This window comes from Muntiacus reevesi, chromosome 2, assembly GCF_963930625.1.
Source record: "Muntiacus reevesi chromosome 2, mMunRee1.1, whole genome shotgun sequence".
NCBI classification, from domain to species: domain Eukaryota; kingdom Metazoa; phylum Chordata; class Mammalia; order Artiodactyla; family Cervidae; genus Muntiacus; species Muntiacus reevesi.
Genome location: NC_089250.1, coordinates 168127693 through 168152659, shown reverse-complemented (window position 1 = coordinate 168152659; position 24967 = coordinate 168127693). Strand labels below are relative to the sequence as shown.

General features: G+C 46.4%; 1 protein-coding gene across 2 annotated transcripts in view; it reads right to left on the bottom strand.

Annotated features, from left to right (window-relative positions):
- DOCK1 (dedicator of cytokinesis 1) overlaps nt 1–24967 on the bottom strand; it is a 545628-nt gene that overhangs the window by 45506 nt on the left and 475155 nt on the right. For both annotated transcript variants that reach the window (XM_065923534.1, XM_065923535.1), the window contains exons 36-38: nt 23572–23612; nt 22182–22272; nt 17547–17666 (exon numbers count right to left, since the gene is read on the bottom strand). In XM_065923534.1, coding sequence (XP_065779606.1) covers nt 17547–17666; nt 22182–22272; nt 23572–23612 — 252 coding nt within the window. The remainder of the gene's footprint in view (nt 1–17546; nt 17667–22181; nt 22273–23571; nt 23613–24967) is intronic.

Below are 24967 nucleotides of genomic sequence, written 5' to 3'. Positions count from 1 at the left end.
CATCGATCACGCTGACTGCTGTCCCCGGTCAGAGCAGCCAGCCGGCCAGTCCTGCCCCTCCACAGGCTGGCCTCTGAAGCCCATCTGTCAGGGCAGCCATGCAGCCCAGCAGGGAAACCGCAGGGCGAAGTTGAGAGCAGCGTTTCTGCAGAAACCAAGGACCAGATTTTGGTACTTTCCCAAATCATCCCACTTAAAAGAACTATGTGTCTGTGGTCAAAAAGACAAGGACCTATTTCAACTCTGATTTAAGGCTTACAAGAAGATCATGGCATCCAGTCCCATCACTTCATGGCAAATAGATGGGGAAACAATGGAAACAGTGAGAGACTTTATTTTTTTGGGCTCCAAAATCACTGCAGATGGTGACTGCAGTCATGAAATTAAAAGACGCTTGCTCCTTGGAAGAAAAGCTATGGCAAACCTAGACAGCATATTAAAAAGCAGAGACATTACTTTGCCAACAAAGGTCCATCTAGTCAAAGCTATGGTTTTTCTGGTAGTCAGGTATGGATGTGAGAGTTGGACTATAAAGAAAGCTGAGTACTGAAGAATTGATGTTTTTGAACTGTGGTGTTGGAAAAGACTCTTGAGAGTCCCTTGGACTGCAAGAAGATCCAACCAGTTCATCCTAAAGGAAATCAGTCTTGAATATTCATTGGAAGGACTAATGTTGAAGCTGAAACTCTAATACTCTGGCCACCTGATGAGAAGAACTGACCCATTTGAAAAGACCCTGATGCTGGGAAAGATTGAAGGTGGGAGGAGAAGGGGATGACAGAGGATGAGATGGTTGGATGGCATCACCGACTTGATGGACATGAGTTTGAGTAAACTCTAGGAATTGATGATGGACAGGGTAGCCTGGCGTGCTGCAGTCCATGGGGTTACAAAGAGTTGGACAAGACTGAGTGAGTGAACTGAACCAGGGGGATGTAAAACCTGCCATCATTTTGAAAGGGAGAATTTTGAATGGTAATAGTTTAAAAGTGGGTTTCCTAATCAGGCAACATTTATTAAAATGCTGATAAACTTCTGACACATGTAGACTAATTTATTGACACATGTGGTAGGCCTGAATTTCCCTTATTTGGGAAGGAAATAAAATACAGTGGTCTACCTGGGAACATGGAAAATTCGGAGGGACTGTCTCCTCCTGGAAGCCTTCCTGGATGCTACCCACCCTCCTCTGTACTATCACAAGGACCCAGGATTCCCCTCTTTCAAACCTTTGAGTATTAAAAGTGACAACTACGGACTTAGAATTAGCAAAGTGTCAGACCACCTCACATACTGGGTCCCCAGACATGAACTGCCCAGTTCACTGGAAGTATCCCCATAAGTTAGGAGCACCAGTCATGAGGGCAAGTGATTTCCAGCTTACTCTTTGCCCAACAAGAAGCCACCTGCATCGTCTCATTACAGTGTCACGTCAGGTGGGTGCTATTATTACACCTGTTTTGCAGATAAGGAAGCTGGGGGTCGGACAGGCAAGCTACCTGCCCAAGGGCAGACAGTGGGTTAGACTCATTGTTTTCCAAAGTTCCTGCTCTCGATGACCGTCTTAGTTGGAGCTGCTGTAACAAAATCCCACAAAACAGACACTTCCCTCTCACAGTTCTGTAGGCTAGGAAGTCCAAGCTCAAGGTGCAGGCAGATTCGGGTCTTGGTGAGGGTTCTCCCGACTCGCAGACAGTCGCCTTCTCACCCTATGCTTGTATGGCCTTAAGCAAGATCTCCTTCCTCTCCTCAAAAGGGTACTAATCCCATCTTGGGGGTCCCACCCTCATTATGACCCAATCTAAATATAATGAACCCCCCAAAGTTCCACCTCCAAACACCATCACATGGGGATACCATCACATGGGTGGGGGGCGGGGGGGGGAGGGTCAAGGTTGTTCAACATATGACTTTTGCAGGAATGCAAGCATTCAGCCCATAACAATGACCTTCTGCCGGCCCTTCCAGCTGCCTTCCACCCCCTCCTCCTGGAATAGGTTTTCAAGGATGCTAAGCTAGCCCCTAACTCCAGGCTCTCACTTGGAACACGGGGAGCCGGTCCCACACCTGGCATACCCTTGGCACTGAATCCTCACCTGCCTGCCAGTCTTTGCCTTTTCTTAGCGGAACCACCCGGTGGAGGGCCTTACTTATTACTGAATCACCCAACAGACTTAAAATACTCTTTACACAGCTGCTGCTTAAAGACACCATCTGCTATTTTTGATGAGAAGAAAGCTATTCCGAAATTGTATTTAATACTTTGAAAGACATCATAAAGATAAGCTCAGAGGAGAGAGAGACTTCAGAGATAGGACCACCAGCCAGGAGAGAGAGGAAGTGGCTGAGATGCTTTTTGGAGGACCACCCGCTTCTCTTCCCAGGAACCCTCTCCTGGCTCCTCCATCCTGCCGAAGCTCTCACCCTCCAAACGTATGCACCCTCTGAATGTCTCCAGCTGCTGCTCCAGCGAGCTCAGGTCCTTTGCCAGAGTCCCAGCCTCCATCTCTCAGAAGAGGGAGCTTCTCCACTTTTTATGTTTCTTTTAAGCTCCAGTGACCAATTCCTCCCTCAGTACATTTCCATTTCAAAGAAATCATTACCTCTAGTTGTAGCTCTTACTCACTGGCGTTTTCTGCAAGCGAACACACCACTCTCTTAGCTGCCTACAATCTTAGGGCTTCTAATTCACTGCTTCATCTGTTTCTAGACAGAGGAGCTGCTTTAGATACCTAGCAAAAGTAATTGTTTCCTTAAAGAGATACAAGTGGAAAAAGAGAACGTTGCTTAGTCGTGTCCAGCTCTTTGCGACCCCATGGACGGTAGCCCGCCAGGCTCCTCTGTCCATGGAATTTTCCAGGCAGGAGTACTGGAGTGGGTTGCCATTCCCTTCTCCAGGGGATCTTCTCAACCCAGGGATCAAACCCATGTCTCCTGCATTGCAGATGGAATTCTTTCCCATCTGAGCCATGAAGCACAGACACAAGTCTTGAGTAAATAGTTTATCCAACTCACTCAGGGGTTACATGGCTGAGCTCTTGGTCAGATTTTCTATAAGCACACATGCCTCTCCCCCACCCCTGCATGTTTTAAAGTCTCCTGCATTAAGGAGATATGCTTCTACTTTTTCTTGGCTAGGGTTCTGCGGAGCGTGGGTCACTCATATTACCCATGTGAATACTTTGGAAAGTATTTCCGTGCCAGAGAGAAAACAGATTCCATATAAGAGATTTAGATTATCTTGGTAGAAGAGTCGCTTTAACCTGTGTGATTGAACATCCTGCCCTGGCCCTGTTCTTAGTCGTGCCATAGGCCGATGAGGGTCACCACGGCCGCAAATGAAAAAAGCACCCTATCAATGCTCAGCTTCGTGTTCTGAGTTGAAGTCCGGAATCCATTTCATAGCATCCTTGGCCTGGCAACGTGAAGCACACCCTCCCCACTTCCCGTTTTCATCAGATGATCTTCGGCTACATTCTCTTGAGACAATCACCTTTTATTTGGGAACCTCTGCAAGTTTCATGAACAGAAAATCCTTTTTCCCTCTGATGAAACTTCTTCATTAGAAGCAGCCGCAGAGAGTGTATCGGCAACTGCTTTCTTAGACAAAACTGTGAGGTTGATGAGTGACCAGCTGGGCAGGGAGACAACACTGATCTCACTGGGTCAGGGAATAAGAGCAGGTGCAAGGCGAGAGGGCAGCCTGGACAACAGCCCCTCAAGAAAAATACAGCCCTGCCACGACCCACCAGGATACTGATGGGGATCTCGGAGCGGAATCACTAACTAGCTATAAGCCAATCACCAGTCAAGATGTTTCGATGCTTGAATTTCAGTCACTCCAAAACTTTTCTGGTTTTCTGGGTGGTTGTTGGGAAACGAGTCATATTCTATCACCTTCTAAATTTCCAGGGTCCTGCACAGGTCTCTGACATGTAAATGGATATAGATTCAATGCTGTGGAAGATTCCAGAGAACTGGTTTAGGGCCATCAGCAGCGAGGGGGCCAGGGTGGCCCAGAAGTAGCCTTCCATCCCGGCAAGCGAGGGCTTCACTACAGGAGTGATGAGAGTGAGCATCTCTTCCCAGTCCCCTGAAGATGAGGGGCTGGAGTCCTCAGGAAAGATGTGTCTCCATGGCGTCTCCGAGGGGTGTGGTCCAGCTGGGAGAGGATCCAGCAAGTCCTCTCCTCTACAGAATGGACACTCCGTGTGGGCACCTCTTGTCTCTCTCAGCCTCTCCTTCTCTCCCTGAGCTGAGCCCCATCCTGGGTCCTCCTGCTGTTCTACCTTGGTTTCCCCTGACCTGAGCAAAGGCTGGACACTTTCTGAAGATATTTCTGAGGTCCAGCATCACCACCCCCACCCCTGCCATGAGCCTTCTCACTGTGGTCTGCTCCAAAGCTGCCTGGTTTCACTTAATGATGCCACCCTCTCTGAGAGCACACACATCACTGCACCCGCTGCCTGAGAAAGGTGGTTGGATGGGCTGCTTGCCCTCCAGAAGGACAGGAAACACAGCGGGATCTGGGACTTGGGCCAGACTTAGAAGCCTTGATGGGAGGCTTCTCACACTGACTTGAAGATGAATCCTGCCTTCTGGGGCTGTCAGATGCTCAGGAATTATTGCCCCTCGAAAGCATGCTCCTCTTTACCCCACAGCAATTCTTTATTAGTCTAAATGGAAAATGATCTGCTCAGTTTTAATGCCCCTGGGAGGAAAATAGGAAACGAATAATTTTTTTTTTTAAAAACAAAGAGATTTTTTGCCTTTTTCTTTAATAAATGACCTTTGTAGTTCTGCAATCCCTTAGAAAGCCTAAACCAGGCATTGAAAGAGACAGCTGCCTTTTGCTTGGTGGTTTGATCAGAAGGAGAATGGACCCACTCTGCCACTCACCCCTCACTCTGCAGTAATTACTGGACACCTGTGATGGGGGTGGGTTCAGAGAGCATAAGGAGGGGTACACACAGTTCTTGGAGGAGGATTTGAGGAAGAAAAGAAACAGGCAATAGCTGGAGAGGGGAGTTAGAATGGGAGAGAACTTTTTTAAAAGATGGGAGAAATAATAGCATGGTTGTAGGCGAGGATGTGGGCTTCCCAGGTGGTGCTAGTGGTAAAGAACCTGCTGCCAATGCAGGAGACTTGGGTTCGATCCCTGGGTCAGGAAGATCCCCTGGAGGAGGGCATGGCAAACCACTCCAGTATTCTTGCTGGAGAATCTCATGGACAGGGACTCTGGTGGGCTACAGTCCATAGGGTTGCAAAGAGTCAGACACGACTGAAGCATCTTAGCAGGCCAGTATGTATTATCCAGTAGAGAGGAAAATAGTGCGGCCAGTGGGAAGAAGAGAGATGGGCCAGAGTGATGTTCTGGATGGGCCTGGGGTCTGGGGGGTGGGAGCAACCTTGGACGGGAGCATGAACAGCTGTCCTTGGACCAGAGGGACCGATACAGACTCACGGCTGAGAGTGCGACTCGCCGAGTGGAGGCCAGAGATGTCCCACACAGCCTGGGGACTGCCAGCTAGAAAATCAATGACTTTGACCAAGAAGTCCCACATGAAGGAGAGAAGCCGAAACACTCAAGAGCTGCCGGGCCGCCTGGAAGGGAGTCAAATGTGGCTGGGCTGATTGGAAGTCGCACCCCTGTCAGCTCTGCAGCCACGGGAGGCTCGTGCTCGGGCCGCTGAGCCGTGCTGGGTTCCTGGCTCCTCCAGGCATGCACACATCTGACACTGACCCCATATGAGACTGTGCAATCAGCTGATTTCAAGCCTCTGGAGCTGTCCCCTGCCTCTCCTAGTCCCCACTGCCCCCACATCCCGGGCCTGGACCCCTGCCCCAGCCCCCCACCCACAGGGCTTCTGCCACCGTGAGCCCAAATCACTCCCTGAAAGGGGGACAGTAAAGGCAACCTCGCTTACGTTCATAAAATCTCACTGGCTCCGTGGGTCAGTAGCTTCAGTCATGTCTGACTCTCTGTGACCCCATGGACTGTAGCCTGCCAGGCTCCTCTGTTCATGGGATTCTCCAGGCAAGAAAACTGGAGTGGGTTGCCATGCCCTCCTCTAGGGGATCTTCCCAGCCCAGGGATCAAACCCATGTCTTTTACATCTCCTGCATTGGCGGGCAGGTTCTTTACCACTGGCGCCACCTGGGAAGCCCCATTTGTGACTGTGGAGAAAGTCAAATCTTTAGGAGACGCAAGGCCACGGACAGACTGGCTCCCAAATTCTCTGCATCTGTGTCTCCCAGGACCCCCTCCTCACCCCCTTGATAGATAGACTGTCTTCAGAAGCCCTCGCCTTGATCAATAGGGTTCCCACATTTTGGAATCCCTGCTCTTCCCCGACTCTTCAGGATCCCAGGCCCTCTCCGCTATCATCCTGCAAGCTTCCTCTCTTTCTTCAAGACCTAATTTGTGATGCACGCTAAGTAGCTCCAGATGTGTCCAACAGAGCGCGCCAGGCTCCTCTGTCCATGGGATTCTCCAGGCAAGAATACTGGAGTGGGTTGCCATACCCTCCTCCAGGAGGTCTTCCCAACCCAGGGATCGATCCTGCGTCTCCTGTGACTCTTGCACTGCAGGTGGGTTATTTACCACTGGGCCGCCAGGGAAGCCCAAGACACAGTTTACAAGTCAGCTTCTGATGAAGTCTGCCCTTTCTCAGGAGGGGGAAGCATTCCCATACCTGTTAGGCTGGTAGACTCTGAACCCACCAGTGAGACACTCGGGCGGGTTTTGCTATTTGTCTGCTCATCCATTAGCCCTGGTGCTAGACTTCTCAGCTCGAGGCAGGCCTTTGTAATCCCCTGTAATTCATGCAGGCAGGTGACTGGGTTGTGGAAACACGTGTGAGGGGTCTTGCAGGGTGGGGAGATGAGGGGAGCAGGGTTGATACCAACTCCAAACCTCGATTTTCTCTGCTCTGACCACAAACGGTTCTTTTCTGGGAGCCCAGTCATAATTAACACAAGATCTCTATGCTCACTCCAGCCAAATTCTTGCTAATTGAACAGATTCTGGCAAGTATCAGGATTTTCAAAAATTCTGGAAATGCTGGGACTATACCAAGAAAGAGGGTGATGGGATGCTCGTACCTGTATCTCCTCTGACTGACAACTGTGCTTTTAAAAAGGAAACTCAGGGGATGAGAAAATGTCAGCCCCAATACTCAGAAAAGCAATCCAGCCATTTCACTAAAAGTGGAAACTTGCTCCCAAATTCCTATTTTTAGTTCACGGGATGATGTAGGACGCCTCCTTTTTTTTTTTGACTTGGGCACAAGGCAAAGTGCAAACTTCGTCAAGGCGAGGTTATTTTAAGGGAAGAGAAGACAGAATTCCAGTCGAAAATAGTCCCAGAGCTTCAGACACCACGTGGGCCGTCAGCCACGGGCCCTCTTTGCCAGCGCCAGGCTGGTTCCTGGTTTCTGAGGTGGTGAACATCAGGTTCACCGCCTCCCTCACTCCGACTCCCTTTCCCTGAGAGCAGGGCTTCTATTTTCAACGCGCCCTCCATAGAGAAGCCTGGTAATTTTCAGTGAAGCACTTGGATTAAGAGCTTTATTGAAAATTACTAGGCCTCAACCAAACACAATGAGACAGACAACTCGGAGCATCTTCGGAACAGAACGCTCGACTGCCACGATAAGACCTGAGGGCGGGCTTTCCGGAGGTGCTCCAGCGGGTGGTAAAACGGGAACAGAAAAGGAGTGAGGGCTAATTATTAGCCCGGAAAGGAATAAGAATGAAACGGAAAACAGATGGAAATGACATTTTTCTTTTTTTTTTTTTGGAGAGAAAGAAAAAGATGAAAAGACCAAGAGCTGGGCTGAAAGACATTCAAAACTTCTAAACGGTGGAAAAGCAAAAATAAAAGAGTGATTTTTGTGCAGAAGAAATACAGAAAGATAACAGGGCCTAATTCAAAAGCTGGAGTGTCCAATATAATGGAGCAGAAAATCCATTCAGCAGTTGCCGCTTTCTGAGCACAGAGGTGGAGAGACTTTGAATATAATCCGACCCCAGTCCCACGCTGGTGCCCTGGGCAGTCCCCGCAGATGCTGCTGTCCAAGGTCTGAGAGATGCGAAGGACACCGGCTCCTTTAAAGGCCTGTGAGCAGTTTCCAGGGCACAAATCTGCACTGGATTCTGTAAGAACATACTTCCCCTAGGAAGCTGCACACATTTAAAACATTGAAAATGAGCTCTAGGATGAGTAAGGTTCCCACCTATTAAGGATAGAGTGAAGGTTTCCTTAACCACCTAAGGGGACAGCCTGTATCAATGGAACTATACCTGAGTCACAGCTTTGCCAGGTTCAGATGCCATTTATTTTATAATCGTGCGGTCTCCAGCCATCGCTGGTCTTCAAGTTCAACGGTAGTATGAAGGCCTCTTACCTCGACTGTTTTTGTGCAGTTGCTAAGGCATGTCTAACTCTTTGCAACCCCATGGACTGTAGCCTGCCAGGCTCCTCTGTCCGTGGGATTTTCCAGGCAGGAATACTGGAGTGGGTTGCCATTTCCTCCTCCAGGGGATCTTCCTGACCCAGGGATCGAACCTACGTCTCCTGAATTGGCAGGTGGATTCTTTAACCACTGAGCTGAATATATGGTTTTAAACCAGAATTGCAATTTTTTCCCCTAATATAAAACAGGTGTAAAATCAAATCAAAGAAAATTCTTGTGATTTCAATACAATGCAGGAGAGAATTCAAATGTGGGTCTTGAATCAGCAGTGAACTCAGAGTCTATTTCTTTTAGATTTATTTCAGTTTTTCAAATATTCATTTGGGGTAAGGAATACACCCCAACAGGCACATAACAATGATGCCACCAAATAAATGACCCAATCAAAAAATGGGCCAAAGAACTAAACAGACATTTCTCCAAAGAAGACATACAGATGGCTAACAAACACATGAAAAGATGCTCAGCATCACTCATTATCAGAGAAATGCAAATCAAAACCACAATGAGGTACCATTACACGCCAGTCAGGATGGCTGCTATCCAAAAGTCTACAAGCAACAAATGCTGGAGAGGGTGTGGAGAAAAGGGAACCCTCTTACACTGTTGGTGGGAATGCAAACTAGTACAGCCACTATGGAAAACAGTGTGGAGATTCCTTAAAAAACTGGAAATAGAACTGCCATATGACCCAGCAATACCACTTCTGGGCATACACACTGAGGAAACCAGATCTGAAAGAGACACGTGCACCCCAGTGTTCATCGCAGCACTGTTTATAATAGCCAGGACATGGAAGCAACCTATATGTCCATCGGCAGATGAATGGATAAGGAAGCTGTGGTACATATACACCATGGAATATTACCCAGCCGTTAAAAAGAATTCATTTGAATCAGTTCTAATGAGATGGATGAAACTGGAGCCCATTATACACAGTGAAGTAAGCCAGAAAGATGAAGACCATTACAGTATACTAATACATATATATGGAATATAGAAAGATGGTAACAATAACCCTATATGCAAAACAGAAAAAGAGACACAGAAGTACAGAACAGACTTTGGGACTCTGTGGGAGAAGGCGAGGGTGGGATGTTTCGAGAGAACAGCATCGAAATATGTATATTATCTAGGGTGAAACAGATCACCAGCCCAGCTTGGATGCATGAGACAAGTGCTCAGGCCTGGTGCACTGGGAAGACCCAGAGGGATCGGGTGGAGAGGGAGGTGGGAGTGGGGATCGGGATGGGGAATACATGTAAATCCATGGCTGATTCATGTCAATGTATGACAAAAACCACTACAATATTGTAAAGTAATTAGCCTCTAACTAATAAAAATAAATGGAAAAAAAAAAAAGATTGAACAAAATGCTGGAGTTTTGATAATAAAAGGACAATCTAGCTTGCAGCTTTAAAATATGATTAAACAATGAACACATTAAAATGTAAAAAAAACAAAACAAAACAATGACGCCTCCAGTGAGGACCCCAAATGGAGGGGCAGGCAAGCATCAATTTCCCAAGTGCGTGGATGAATGCACTAGCAGAAACTGTCTTCAACAGTAGCAAAGTCTGGCTCAGAGCAGCACCATCCAATGGAACATCGGCCAAGACACGCATGCAACTTTACATTTTCTAGTAGCCACATTTTAAAAAGCAGCCTTCATTTTAGTAATATCCCCTATATCTGGAATATTGTCATTTCAACACATAATCAAAAACATAAAATTCGTGAGATATTTGACAGGCTGCCATAACAAAGTACTCAGGTGGTGTGTATGGTAAAGAACCCGCCTACCAATACAGGAGATATAAGAGATGTGGATTCGATCCCTGGGTCGGAAAGATCCCTTGCAGGAGGGGATGGCAACCCACTCTAGTATTCTTGCCTGGAAAATTCCATGGACAGTGCCTGGTAGGTTACAGTCTATAGGTTTGCAACGAAGAGTAGGATACGACTTACCACACACTCATACACACACACACACCAAAGATCGGGTGCCTTAAACACATTTATTTCCTTACTATTCTGGAGCCTAGAAACCGAAATCAAGTTGCCAGAAGGATGGTTTCCTCTGAGGCCTCTCTCCTTGGCTTGTAAGGCAAATCCTCAGCCGTGTCCTCAGAGTCCTTGCGTGGTGTATCTCTGTCCAGATCCCCTCTTCTAGAAGGAGACTGGCCACCTGGATCAGAACCCATCTCCAACACAGTCACATTCGGAGGTAGTAAGGTCCGGGCTCCCACACGTGAATTTCCAGGGGACACAGTTCAGCTCCCAACAGCATCCTTTTCTCAAGCTGAGCCTCAGAATCCAGGGCATGTCGTACACTGACCGTACTTCTCAGTTCAGACGAGCCATATTTCAAGTGCCGATGGCGGCCTGGGGCCCGTGACTCTCATAGTTGACAGCTCAGGTTCCCCATCGTAAGAGAGCTGGCTCCCTGGGGGCGCCCCTGCCAGGAGCATCCCTTCCTTCCAGTTTCCCTGGGTTGAGTCACTTGCCACTTATCACCCATTTTGAGATATTTCCCCCCCTCCCTAAGAATCAGCAGATAAAATGGATAAGGAAGATGTGGTATATGAACTCAATGGAATAGTGCTCAGCCATAAAAAAGAATGAAATAATGCCATCTGCAGCAACATGGATGGTCCCAGAGATGATCATATTAAGTAAGTCAGATAAAGACAAATGTCATATGATATCACTTATATGTGGAATCTAAAATATGTTACAAATGAACTTCTTTACACAACAGAAACAGACTCACAGACATAGAAAACAAACTTATGTTTACCAAAGGGGACAGAGGGCGTTGAGAAGAGGTAAATTAGGAGTTTGGATTGACATACACACAGTATTATATATCATATAGATAACCAACAAAGACCTACTATATAGCACAGGAAGCTCTACGAAGTATTTTGCAATAGCCTAAAATGTAGATGGTTGGAAGGCATCACCGACTCAATGGACATGGGTTTGGGTGAACTCTGGGAGTTGGTGATGGACAGGGAGGCCTGGCGTGCTGTGGTTCATTGGGTCGCAAAGAGTCGGACACAAATGAGTGACTGAACTGAACTGAAAATGTAAGAGAATCTAAAAAAGAATGTGTGTGTGTGTGTGTGTGTAACTGAATCGCTTTGCTGTACAACTGAAACTAACTCAACATTGCAAATTATCTGTATTTCAATAAAAATGTTAAGAAAAAAAAAGAATTTCAGTCTGGATGTGCAGAACAGAAATGTGGGCATCCAGTCCTTCCCGATGTCAAGTTCTTCATCTGTAGCAATGACTTCAGCCACTGTCTTATTCCAGAAAAGTCACGAAGGATGTTATTTCTCAAATCACCACATATACCCACACCTGGCAGGTATAATAAGACCATGTCTTGCTCCTGTTTCTTAAATGAATGTGTCTGGCAGGAAATGCTGAACTTTATCTTCTGCTGTGACCTCCCGTTGACCTCCCTTCTCGCCTGCCAGGATTTCGGGCATCGTGGCCACCCGTTCTCTGGTGCTCCTTCTTCCGCACCGCCTGGCCAGGTCATGTCCTTCCCAACCCCTTCCTAACCCAAGAAAGAAATTCCATTACAGAGGAACTGGGATCAAGGCCCAGTGCCAAGTTCCGGAGATTGCTGTTTTCACATGACCAGTGGCGTGAAGCATGCAGCTGAGGGGTTAGAGTGAATGCTGCCTTTTCTAGAACATACACATACTTAGGTAATTTCCATGTGCCTTGAGAGCCCTTGGTTAGAACCCCAGCTTATCCGCCTGATTAAATGTCCTGGCAGTCCACCCGCTTTACCTGCTACAGGTAGGTGCTGCGAGATGGCCCTCCCCTCTGGGCACTCCCCCACCCACCGAGGCTCACGGTGGCTGCCTGATCTGCTTTAGTCAGTGGCATGAGCACTAGGGCTTCCCTGCTGGCCCAGGGGCTAAGACTCTGTGCTCCCAAGGCAGGGGGCCCAGGTTGGATCTCTGTTCAGGGGAGGAGATCCGTCCCGGTGCAACTAAGTTCACAAACTGCAACTGGAGATCCCACGTGCTGCACCTAAGACCCGGCACAGCCAAACAAACACACACACACAAGAGCACAGTGCGCGGGTCTTTTCTGAGCTACGCATGCAGGGGCCAGGCAGGCCTCATTGCCCCTTCGAGGCTGCGCTCACCTGGGTCCCCAGAAGCGAGGACAGACAGGCAGCAGGAGTGAACCACCTGGCTTGTGTAGCATCACTGAGACGTCAAGAGGTTGAGATCCCAGCTGATTCCAGCCCATCCCAACTGGGATGGATGATTACTACTTCCTCCTGTTCTTTTGTTCCCAGGAAACTGAATGCTTGTTGATGCTAAAATGACTTTATTTTTTTTGCTTCGGAGCTCATCACCCAGGTACTTCAAATTTTGTTTGATGAAATCTTCCTCACCTGCACTTACCCTCATGTCAGCTTCACATGGATGAGTAAACTTTTTTTTTTTTTTTAAACTTCCTGGAGAAGTTATGAGTATTCAAACACGACTTTTCAATCTTTTTTGCCAACACAACCCTAACAGCTGCTGGGAAGACAATTCTCCTAAACTTTGATGAACAAGTTGAATCAAGTTAACCTTCCTGACTCCAGGTAAGCCAAATGCTCACTTTATCAGAACCATCTTTCTGTCTCCTCCAACACACAGGAGCGTGTGAGGACATTCCTTCAGCCCTATTTTGGCTGAGAATGCTTTATCACTTGAACTGGCTTTTTCCAAAACCAGGATTTCTCAGCCTGGGCGCTATGGACATTCTGGGCTGGATGATCCTGCACCCTGGGAGCTGCCTGCCTTCCAGGATGTTGAGCAGCGTCCCTGACCTTGACCCACGTGATGTCAGTCTCATCCACTCCCCCAAGCGTGTCAACCTGGAAGGTCTCCTGAGGGTCCGGGCCCAGAGCCACTGCTCTCAACTGAACGCGTTCATTTTTTCCCTCCACATGAAGCTGGGCTGTGCTGTGCTTAGCCGTGTCAAAATTTTTCTGACCCACGGACTGTAGCCCACCCTTTCCCTTTTGATAGCCCACAAGTCTGCTTCTATGGTTGTGGGTCTATTACATTATTTTATTGATACTGTTATTAACAATAATGTTAAGCATCATATTCGATTGGAAGTACAGTGGTACCTTCCTTCCTGAGTTGCCATGGAGACTCATAACACCCGGGCAGCATCCAGCACAGTGCTTGGCACGGGGTGACTGCCTGCTGTGCTGGGCTGGGCTGAGTCCGTCAGTCGTGTCCGACTCTGCAGCCCTGTGGACTGTAGCCCACCAGGCTCCTCTGTCCATGGGGATTGTCCAGGCAAGAATAATGGAGCAGGTAGCCTATCTCTCCTCCAGAGGATCTTTCCGACCCAGGAATTGAACCAGGGTCTCCTGCGTTGCAGGCAGATTCTTTACCAGCTGAGCTACCAGGGAAGCCCCCATAAAAGGTGACCCTGGCTTAAAAAAAAAGCAAACTCACTTGGTTCCTCAATGTATTATTTACTGAAGACCAACTGTCTTACTGTCCACGACCATCCCGCATCTGCCAGAAATGATCCTTAAATGCTGAGTATTCACTCATTTGTTCGTTCATTCATTCTCTCATTGATTTCTTTGTCCATCTAACAAATGCCCTGTGCATTATGTGCCCAGCTTGATCTCAGAGTTAGATCAATGTGCAGGATTAATATGTGTGGTCTCTGTCTTCATAGAGCTCACAGTCTATTGGGAGACTTGCTAAAGAAATATATGTGCAAATTATTGATGTTCAGCTGCTAGGTCCTGTCAAGACTCTTTATGACCCCACGGACTGTAGCATGCCAGGCTTCCCTGTAATTCATTGTCTCCCATAGTTTGCTCAGATTCGTATCCACTAAGTTAGTGATGCCATCCAACCATCTCATCCTCTGTCACCCCCTTCTCCTCCCGCCTTCAATCCTTCCCAGCATCAGAGTCTTTTCCAATGAGTTGCCTCTTCACATCAGGTGGCCAAAGTATCGGAGCTTCAGCTTCAGCAGCAGTCCTTCTAATGAACATTCAGGGTTGCTTTCCCTTAGGACTGACTGGTATTCAACCTATCATTGCAAATCGTGGTGAATGCCGCACAGGAAAAGAAGGGGGCATTATGGGCGTTGGAGCAGAGGTGACATTAAGCCGAGAAGGGACGAGATGACCAAAGGCAGGGGCAGCAGAGGCCTGCTGGGCAGAGGCAGGAAAGGCCGCAGCGGACGAGGCCTCGGAAGCGGTGGTGTGGGCAGAAGATGAAGACTGAGGGAAGGAGGAGAGCTGAGATGTGATCGGAGATGTCAGTGCTCTCAGAGGATGTGAGAGCCCCGAGTGAGCGTCAGCAAAGTCGCACAGCCAGGCTTTCTGGGCCTCTCCAGGGTCTCGCCTCCTGTTCTGCCCGTTCCATAGCACCCAATCACCCCTCTCTAGGACACTGTAAGCCAGAAAGCCACTGGGGAAATGAACGGATCAATGTTTTTTAGCAGTTTGTTGAAAAACCAAATTCCTCTGGCTAAGCTAATAAAATTTTAATAATTGGCTTTAACTGTGAAACCATCTCATTTCTACAAAGAAATATATTCTGCTCCTCTATGGGACCAAGTATAATTCACTGACCATTTCCAAGTGGCCTCTGGTCAATCCCCATGCTATTCTGAATATTTTTATTTCCATCCCGTATCAAAGACAGAGGGGAACAAGTAAAACACATGTGATTGTTTTAAAAGGGTTTGGTTTATGTTATGGGTTTTGGTTTTTATTTGGTTTATGTTAGGGTTTGGTTATGACAGCCCCAGAAAGAGCATCCGTCATCCATCCCTGATACAGGTGCTGCCGGGGGGTAGAACTGTGTCCCCTCAAAGGACACGCTGAATCTCACCCATTGGGATCTGTGAACCTGACCTTACATGGAAACAGGGCCTCTGGATGTAATCGCAGTCATACTGGATCGCCTGGGTCTTAGATCCAAACTGATGTTTTTAGAAGAACACAGACACACACAGGGAAAACTCTCCCCGTGAAAGAGGAGCCAGTAGTTGAGTGATACATGTACTAGCCAAGGACTGCCAGCGTCACCAGAAGCCAAGGGCTAGGCAGGGAGCAGAGTCACCCTCACACCGCTCACCACAGCCTCCAGAACAGCGAGAGAACAGAGTCTTGACGTTTAAAGGCGCCCAGAGGGTAGGACTATGTTACGGCAGTCCTAAGAAATGAATACAAGTGCCTTCATGGGATTCCCTGTTAGCTTGTCTCAAAGTGTTTAAAAAAAAAAAAAAAAAGCAGGTATCTAAGATGAGTTAAAGGAGTTTCCCCGGTGGCTCAGCTGGTAGAGAATCTGCCCACAGTGCAGGAGACCTGGGTTGGTAAGACCCTCTGGAAAGGAAATGGCAATCCATCCGTATTGTTGCCTGGGAAATTCCACGGATGGAGGAGCCTGGCAGGTTACAGTCCATGGGGCCACAGAGTCGGACACGACTGAGCCACTAAGATGAGTTAAGAGTCCTGATGAAGGTCCAGAATGAACTTAGAAGTCAGTATGGGGAAGGTTTTATACCCCGAGGAAACCAAAATTGAAAAAAGACACATGTATCCCACTGTTCATCACAGCACTATTTACAACAGCTAGAACATGGAGGCAACCTAGGTGCCCATTGACAGATGAATGGATAAAGAAGCTGTGGCACATATACACAGTGGAAAATTACTCGGCCACAAAAAGGAACACATTTGAGTCAGTTCTGATAAGGTGGATGAACCTAGAATCTATTATACAGAGTGAAGTGAGTCAGGAAGAGAAAGATAAAAATCATATTCTAATGCACATATATGGAATCTAGAAAAATGGTACTGAAGTTATTTACAGGGCAGCAATGGAGAAATAGACATGGGGAGAACATGGGGAGAGGGGAGGAGAGGGTGAGATGTATGAGAGAGTAATGTGGAAATTGACATTACCATGTGTAAAATAGATAGTCAACGGGAATCTGCTATACGGCTCAGGAAACTCAATCAGGGGCTCTGTATCAATCGAGAGGGGTGGGATGGGGTGGGAGATGGGAGGGAACTTCATAAGGGAGGGGATGTATGTATACCTATGACTGATTCATGTTGAGGTCTGACAGAAAACAACAGAATTCTATAAAGCAATTATCATTCAATTAAAAAAAAAAAACATCTGAACTCAAGGAACCCCCCACCCCCAGCCTTTTTTTTCCTCCTTAAAGTGTCTGCTAATTAACTAATTATTTTCTTGGCTGCAGCACATGGGATCTTAGTTCCCCAACCAGGACTTGAACCTACAGTCCCTGCATTGAAAGTGTCAGGAAGACCTACAGAGACCCCCCACCTTTTAAAAATAGTTACTAGTCATCTGAATCACATGAACTACCGTGATGAGCTCTATTGCTGGCTGATTAAAATGATGGCAGGTTTCCTTTTAGTAGAGGTCAACAGTTAAATAATTTTGTGTGAGCCGATTAATGGAGAAGCCATCAACAAGAGCAGCGTTGGTCTTGCATGGGGTTAATGTTTCAGTGACAACAGAAAAACTCAACCTGTCAAAGGAATGCATTAGCTCTAACACAGCCAGCGCGCGTGTGCTCACACGCACTGTGCTCACAGCCAGTCGTGTCCGACGCTTTGTGACCCTGTGTATCATTAGCCCGCCAGGCTCCTCTGTCCATGGGATTCTCCAGGCAAGAATGCAGAAGTGAGTTGCCATGTGCCCTGGGTTCTTCACCCAGTAGCACCACCTGGGAAGCCCAAATTTCCCCAAATCAGCGTCCTCTGCAAGGACTATAAAAATCCTTATGCTCAGTCGTGACTTTCAGCAGAGCATCTACAAAAGGGTGATTAATTTTTTTTTGGTAGGATTTCTACTTAGAAACACCAGCTGGAAGGCCATGCACAAAGCCTTCCGATATACAATCTGCAACAAATTTCTGGTTCCACAAACACCATGTGTGAAAAAAAATGTGTTTACAACATGGCAGGAAGGTGCACACACAGAAAGAAAACAACAGAAAAGCTGCTTTTTGGTTTTTTTTTACCTTGCCTTTGTCGAAGTAGTGGATGATTTCCTGGTAGAGCCGCTCCTTCAGCTGACCCTGGGTGGTCGCCTGGTACCCATCCCGCTGGGTGAGGTGGGCCGCGCACACGTCCTCCGACCACTGGGGGAAGAGCAAACGTGAGTGGTGGCTGCGGTGGGGGCCCGGCCCCTGTGACCTTTCCCTCCCCGGGGCTCAGAAAGCACAGGAAGCCCTGAATTCAGCGCAGCGTTCCAGCCGTGACTCCGGGGACCGCTGGAGCTGCTGTCACCAGGCTTTCAGGCCTGGAGTTGCGGACAGAACCTCTGTGCAGAGGCTCCAAGATGAGAAAACCCACGAGGAAGGCAAAGCTGGTCGAGATTCACACAGAAGAGAAACCCAGCAGGTTCTGGGACGCTCAGCTTGCCGATGAAACCTGGGAACCTTCCAGGTGACTGAGGCGCCGGGTGACTTGCGGCTGCCTCCAGTGGGGCTTCCCCAGGCGCTGGCCCGGCGCCTGTGCGGCCGAGTGTCCTAATCAAGGGCAGGAGGCACGTGGATCCCACGCGAGTCAGGGCTCAGCTGGTGTTCGTAGATGTGACAGAGGACTTACGGTACCAAGGAAGGATGCACAGAGGTCTCAGTAAGGAGGGGAGACACCCCAGGTGAAGGCGAGATCATTTAACACCTAAACTCCTGAACTTATGCTCAACAAATCCATGGCACTGAATGTAAAGTTCAATAAGCTTCACCGTTTGGTGGGGACCTACTATGAGCAAGGCATGGGCTTCCCAGGTGGCTCAGCAGTAAAAACCCTCCTGCCAATGCAGGGGACACAAGTTTGATCCCTGGGTTGGAAAGATCCCCTGGAGGAGGAAATGGCAACCCACTCCAGTATTCTTGCCTTGAACATCCCATGGACAGAGGAACCTGGTGGGATACAGTCCATGGGGTTGCAAAGAGTCAGACATGACTGAGCGACTAAACAACAATGTGCAAGGCACTACGTCAAGGATGAGTGTGATTACAGACTACAGCAGTGAAACACAATGAAAGTGCAAGTGAAAGTGTTAGTAGCTCAGTCATGTCCAACTCTGTGCGAGTCCATGGACTATAGCCTGCCAGGCCCCTCTGTCCACAGGATTCTCCAGGCCAGAATACTGGAGTGGGTTGCCTTTCCCTTCTCCAGGGGATCTTCCCAACCCAGGGATTGAACCTGTGTCTCCCGTATCTCCTGCATTGCAGGCAGATTCTTTACCATCTGAGCCACCAGGAGTAAGTCTGCAGAAACCATGTCATGGTCATCATGGGCTTCCCTGATAGGTCAGGTGGTAAAGAACCTGCCTGCAATGCAGGAGATCCCAGTTTGATCCCTGGGTTGGGAAGATGCCCTGAAGAAGAGAAAGGCTACCCACTCCAGTATTCGGGCCTAGAGAATTCCATGGACTGTGTAGTCCATGGGGCCACAAAGAGTCGGACAAAACTGAGTGACTTTCACTTTTACTTTCTAAGGGCAGGAGGCAGGACAAGAGGTCTGGGGAGGCTCCCTGGAGTAGAGAATTGGGATGGGCTTGCTCATTGGTTCGACTCTGGAGGTGACGTCTGACCCAGTTTTATGAGAAGACGGGGGGTATTCTGCCAAGAAAGCAGCAGCTTGCAGGCTGCCTGGACCGCAGTTGTGGGGCACCCGATCCAGGGTTGGTAAGGCCACATATGGAGCAATGGACCAGCCATGGGGCCACATTTCAGGGGGCACGGCAAATGGACAGGAAGCACTGGGGCAGGGGGAAAGGCCCAAGGGACAGGCCTGCAAAAACGGGGAGGAGAGGCCTGGGGAACACGCAGGGCTCCCTAAGAGGCTGGCTTTCAGAGCACACACTCCCCCCACCTTCCGGAAGCCAGAGGGGCTCTGGGCACCCCAGGAGCGCCCCAGGCTGGAACCCAGGGCTCCAAGGGACAGGATGCAGAGCACGGGGCCAGAAGGGCTCCCCAGGTCCCAGGTGTCAAGTAAGAATCAGAAAGCTTTAGACTACTGCAAAGTTTTCCACCTTCAAACGAGACGTGTTTAGCCCAACCACAGCCTGGAGTTACAAACTCGATTGACTGTGGCATTTTTACCACGTGGCCGGATTTCGACTTCAGAGGGGTAGAAGAATTGCACATGATTCTGAACTGTAACTACAATAAGATAACTAAGAAAGTTCAGAGGTCATATAACCTCCTTGGAGTTTAAAATCACCTAAAAAATTCTAAACACCAAAAGGAGTTATGGTTTATACCTTCCGCTTAAACATTAAGATGAAATAACTTCATTGCTAAAGGCTAAAGGCTGATGTTTTTATTGCCTTTTTTTTTAAATAGCCTTAACCAAAATAGAAGATCCTACTTGAGGATTTTTACTTCACGAACAAGACTATATCAATCATGGTGAAGAATTTTCATAAAGACACAAGTAAATCCTTTAGTGTGCTGATTAACCAGCATGAATTCACATTTACTGCAATATCAAAACATATTTAGGAAAAATTGCAAAATGTAATGATGTAAAAGATATGGAGAGCGATTATGTGTATTTAACTGGAAAATTCAAAACCCCAGTGAAAAAAATAATGGAAATGGGCCGACTGATTTGGTTTGTGAAACATCCTTGTACCATTTGTGAAAAACCTGACGATGCTCAATAAATGCAATTATTAAATAAATGATACTTTACACACACATATACAGTCACATACACAAACGGAAAAGTTTATGTACGATGAGAGACAGCAAGCGTGGCCCAGCAGCTTGCCAACCCCGTTTTAATTTCCCTTGTGTAAAAGAAATATTTCTGTAGTTTCAAAATGGCCTTGTTACTAAAATTTGGGTTTCTAACAAATGAAAGCCGTTAGAATTCGAAGTGGGACAGCTGGTGTGCAGTGACCCAGCTGGAATTCCTAGCTTCAGAAATGACGTTCCTTGGCAGAGTTTTATGTGGAGCAAAACCAAAGGGCTACCACGGATGACTAGAGAGGAGGTTCAGATTGAACCGAGTCTTTACTGTGCTTGGTTTGGAACGGACTCTCGTTTTCAGGCAGAGGTAAATCTCCACACTCCCGCTTTTTTTTATATGTGTCATGCAAGCTACTGGAGAGTTCAGGGCTGGGCCAGGGGCTGGGAGATTCTGGCTGGAGGTTCGCTGACTGACGTGGCCTCTGCCTTAGTCCTCTCATCGTTCAACAGACACTGCACATCTTTAGCATAATCTCACGTGGTTTTCTTTCATTCAGGCTTCTCTGGCGGCTCAGACACTAAGAGGGGGAACTGGCTTGAGTTTAGACACAGGATTTCTTGAATGAGTAGTCTTTACATAGAGACACAACTTAGTTCTAATTCTTATAGCTGTTCCTCTTTATCTAGTTCATAATTTTTCGATTTTTCATGAGGATATAATGGAAAAGATGATCTAGTGACTTGCTAAAGTAGTTGCAAAGAAATTTCCTCATTTATCCAACTACTCACTTGGAGAGCCTTCCACCCACACACCCATCCATCCACCCACTCATCCAACCATCATTCATCCATACATCCATCTGTCTATCCATCCATACATCCATCCATCCACCCATCCACAGAGCCATCCATCCATCCACCCACACATCCCTCCATCCACCCACACATCCATCCATCCACCCATCCACAACGTCATCCATCCATCCACCCACACATCCCTCCATCCACCCACACATCCATCCATCCACCCATACTTCCATCCATCCACCCATCCACAAAGCCATCCATCCATCTACCCACACATCCCTCCATCCACCCACACATCCCTCCATCCACCCACACATCCCTCCATCCATCCACACATCCATCCATCTATCCATCCACAAAGCCATCCATCCACCCATCCACAACGCCATCTATCCGTCTACCCACACATCCCTCCATCCACCCACACATCCATCCATCCACCCATACTTCCATCTTTCCATCCATCGATACAAACATTCACCCAGCTGTTTACTGTGAGTTCACTCTGTAAGACTAACTGGGCTGAAACTGGACATGGGGAAGAACATGAATATATTATGGCAACACACACACACACCCCAAAGTCCACAGCCATCTACGTAACAAAATGATCACTGAGAACTGAAAGCTGTCAGCCCAGACCCAAGCTCAGGAGCAACACCCCAAGCACTGATGCACCAACAGGAGAGCTCATGGACGCCCTCAGAACACGGAGGGAGAGAAGTCAAGATCTGGTCCCTACACCGTTCTCCAAGATTACGAGCAGTGGGCTCATCCTCTTAGCTGTTCTAACAGAAATTCCTTCTTACTGATGTTGCTCTCCAGCATTACTGGGTCCTGTTGATAGGAATAAAGAAACAGAGGGTCCCTAACTCACTGCAAGCTGACAGACTAATGATGGGTGTTTAAGATGCTCAGTGATAACTTGTTCTGACACCTTGTTAAATTTGCATTCAGTGGAGTCAAATCTATAATCAAAGTACTTCCTAACTCTCTTTGTTAATGTCACTGCATTGAGTCAATATCCATAAAATCTTAAGCTACAGGTTTACTAAAAATTTGTCATGGGAAAATCAAATATTAAATGATCTTATAATTTATAACAACAGGATCATAAAAGGATACGGTAACTTTTACTACCTTCAGAAGCTTTGCATGGAGGAGCAAGGTATAGGCGGCTTCAGTATAGTTATCACATTCCTTGTGCAGGTCGCAGAGCTTGTACAAATACCTGAGATGATAAAACACAGGCATATTCTGAAAGCGTCACAAAATAATCTGTGTTGAGAACTGCAACAGCAAAATTCTACCTTCAACAGTAAATCATCTCTATACTTTTGTTTTTACAAAGTTCACAACACATATTGCCTTGGAAGCTTCTGGTACACAGAGCATTAAGAAAAATCAACCAGAGTAAAAAACAATAGATACATTTTTAAAAATTTAAGTATTCTCTTTTCAGGACAAAACTGAAGATGGCCCAAGAAGGCACAATTGTGCTTCAAGCTTTCTCATTCTATCTCATCTTTTCCAGACTTTTCTCCACACATTTGAAATGAGCTGACACAATGTTTCATTGCAATTTTTCACATGTCTTTTGAGTCTGAATGCACACACACAAAATCCATAAAAATACAAATCCATAAGAATAAACAGCTCCAGTGATCACAGTGAATGTGATCAAAATAATTCTTCAGTCATTAAAAAAAAAGGAGGCTTTTTAATACGAACTAACCTACATTTGGATAAAAGAAACTGATTGTTTTCCCCAAAGTTTATTATATTCACATGTACTGCTTTTAAAGGAGAAAGTTAAAAAGTCTTAGAAATCAAAAGTTAGAAAACCATGCCTTTGTTTATTTTTTATACAAATAAATAGACTAGAGACTTAAAAAAAAAAAAAAGAGAAAGAAAACCATGCTGAATGTAATGAATCCATCATTAAACACTAATGCCATGTGGATCATGTAATTATTCTGGTCTTCTAAGTGGTAATCTTGCTAAAATTGACACGGCCACTAAAAGAGACAAATATGAAGAGGGTATCAATCATAGTTCAACATCCTAGAGAAAAAGGCAAGTGAAGCAGAAAAATCCAGCAGAAAATACAAAACTTGAAAATTTTGGTATCCAGGTAAGAATAGACTGAAAAGGCATAATATTGCCTTATTTCTGATGAAGTTAAAACTAGACTTCTCATTTGATCATATGGCTTTCTGTGAAACACTAAAATTTGTAGTGGTGCCTTTTGCTATAAGGGTCAGTGAAGATGACCACAAACCCTTTGCAATAATTTGCTTCTGAGCTGACTAAGTATGATCCCCTCCACCCCCAGATCTCCACATCAGCCTGGATACACTGCCCTAGGCTTGGCAATACTTTCAGGATCTCCACCAAATTCAAACTCCAGCCTTCACGATTTCCTACAAGATAAACCCCCATGATTATAAAATACTTTTTAGCATGGATTTGACAGACAGAAGTTATCATCAGCAGGTCAAGGGTGTGGAGAAGACTGATGCTCACGTACCGTATATACATTTCTTCTCTTTCAATCTCTTTGTAGAAATTCTGAAAGAAATCAAATCACAACACTATCTTAAGAAACCAGTTCTATAAAAGGTATCACATGCACATTAAAAATTCACAATTCTCCAACTCGTGTTAAAGACAAACAAACCCAACTCTTTGGATCTGAACCATAAATTCACATAAAATGCAGAAACCACTTACATTGCTTTTCATGTTTTTTTTTGGGTGGGGGGAAGAAATTCTAATGAATAATTTTCTGTACTCGAAATACTGCAGGATGTATATGTTAATTTCAAATTCCTAATTTATCTTCTCCCACCATGTTTCTCCCTTTGGTAACCTTAGGTTTGTTTTCTAAGTCTGTGAATCTATTTCTGTTTTGGAAATAAGTTCATTTCTATCATTTTTCCCCCCGATTCCACATATAAATGGTATTATATGATATTTATCTTTCTCAATCTGATTTATTTCATTTAGTATAATCTCTAGGTCCATCCATGTTGTTGCAAATGGCAAAATTTCATTTTTTATGACTGAGTAATAGTCCCTTGTGTATCTATACCACATCTGAATAGATAACCAACGAGGACCTACTGTATAGCATAGGGAACTATACTCAAAATCTTGTAATAACTTACAATGGAAAAGAATCTATGCTATACACCTGAAGTGAACACAACATTGTACATCAACTACATTTCAATAAAATAAAAAGAAAAAAATGCCTGGCAAAACATTTTTAAAAATTAAAAAATAAGAGCCATGATGCCGTAAATCTACTTCTGTCATTTGAAAGTCACCCATTTTCAGTTAAAACAAAGCATTACCCAAAGACGTGATATCTTAACCATTCATAACCACTACAATTTCATTAGAAGTGGGAGAAAATTCATTTGGGAATAAGCATCATCAACATGATTTAAAGCACGCTGGGTCTAGCCTCACTCACCAAGAACCTTAAGAAGGCAACATGGTGTTGTAACTTGATTGGACACAATAGCCACGGGTCACATGTACTCGAAGAGAAAGTCAACCTGCACTTGCCACACACTCCGAGGGCTCAGTAGCCATATGGAGCCAGCCACTGTGTGGAATAGTGAGTGCACATAAGAGCATCTCCATCATCAGGAAATTTCTACTGGAAAGTGCTGTTCTAGACAGACCTTCCAAAACACAGTATGAAAACCGCTCACTGCTCAATAAAACACCTTGTGTAAGCACTGACAGAGGAAGGCTAGTCAGCCGATTATCAACAACGGGCTAATCCTACATGTGTGCTCAGTCACGTCCAATTCTTTGCCACCCTGTGGACGCTAGCCTGCCAGGCTCCTCTGTCCAGGGTATTTTCCAGGCAAGAATACTGGAGCAGGTCGCCGTGCGCTCCTCCAGGGGAT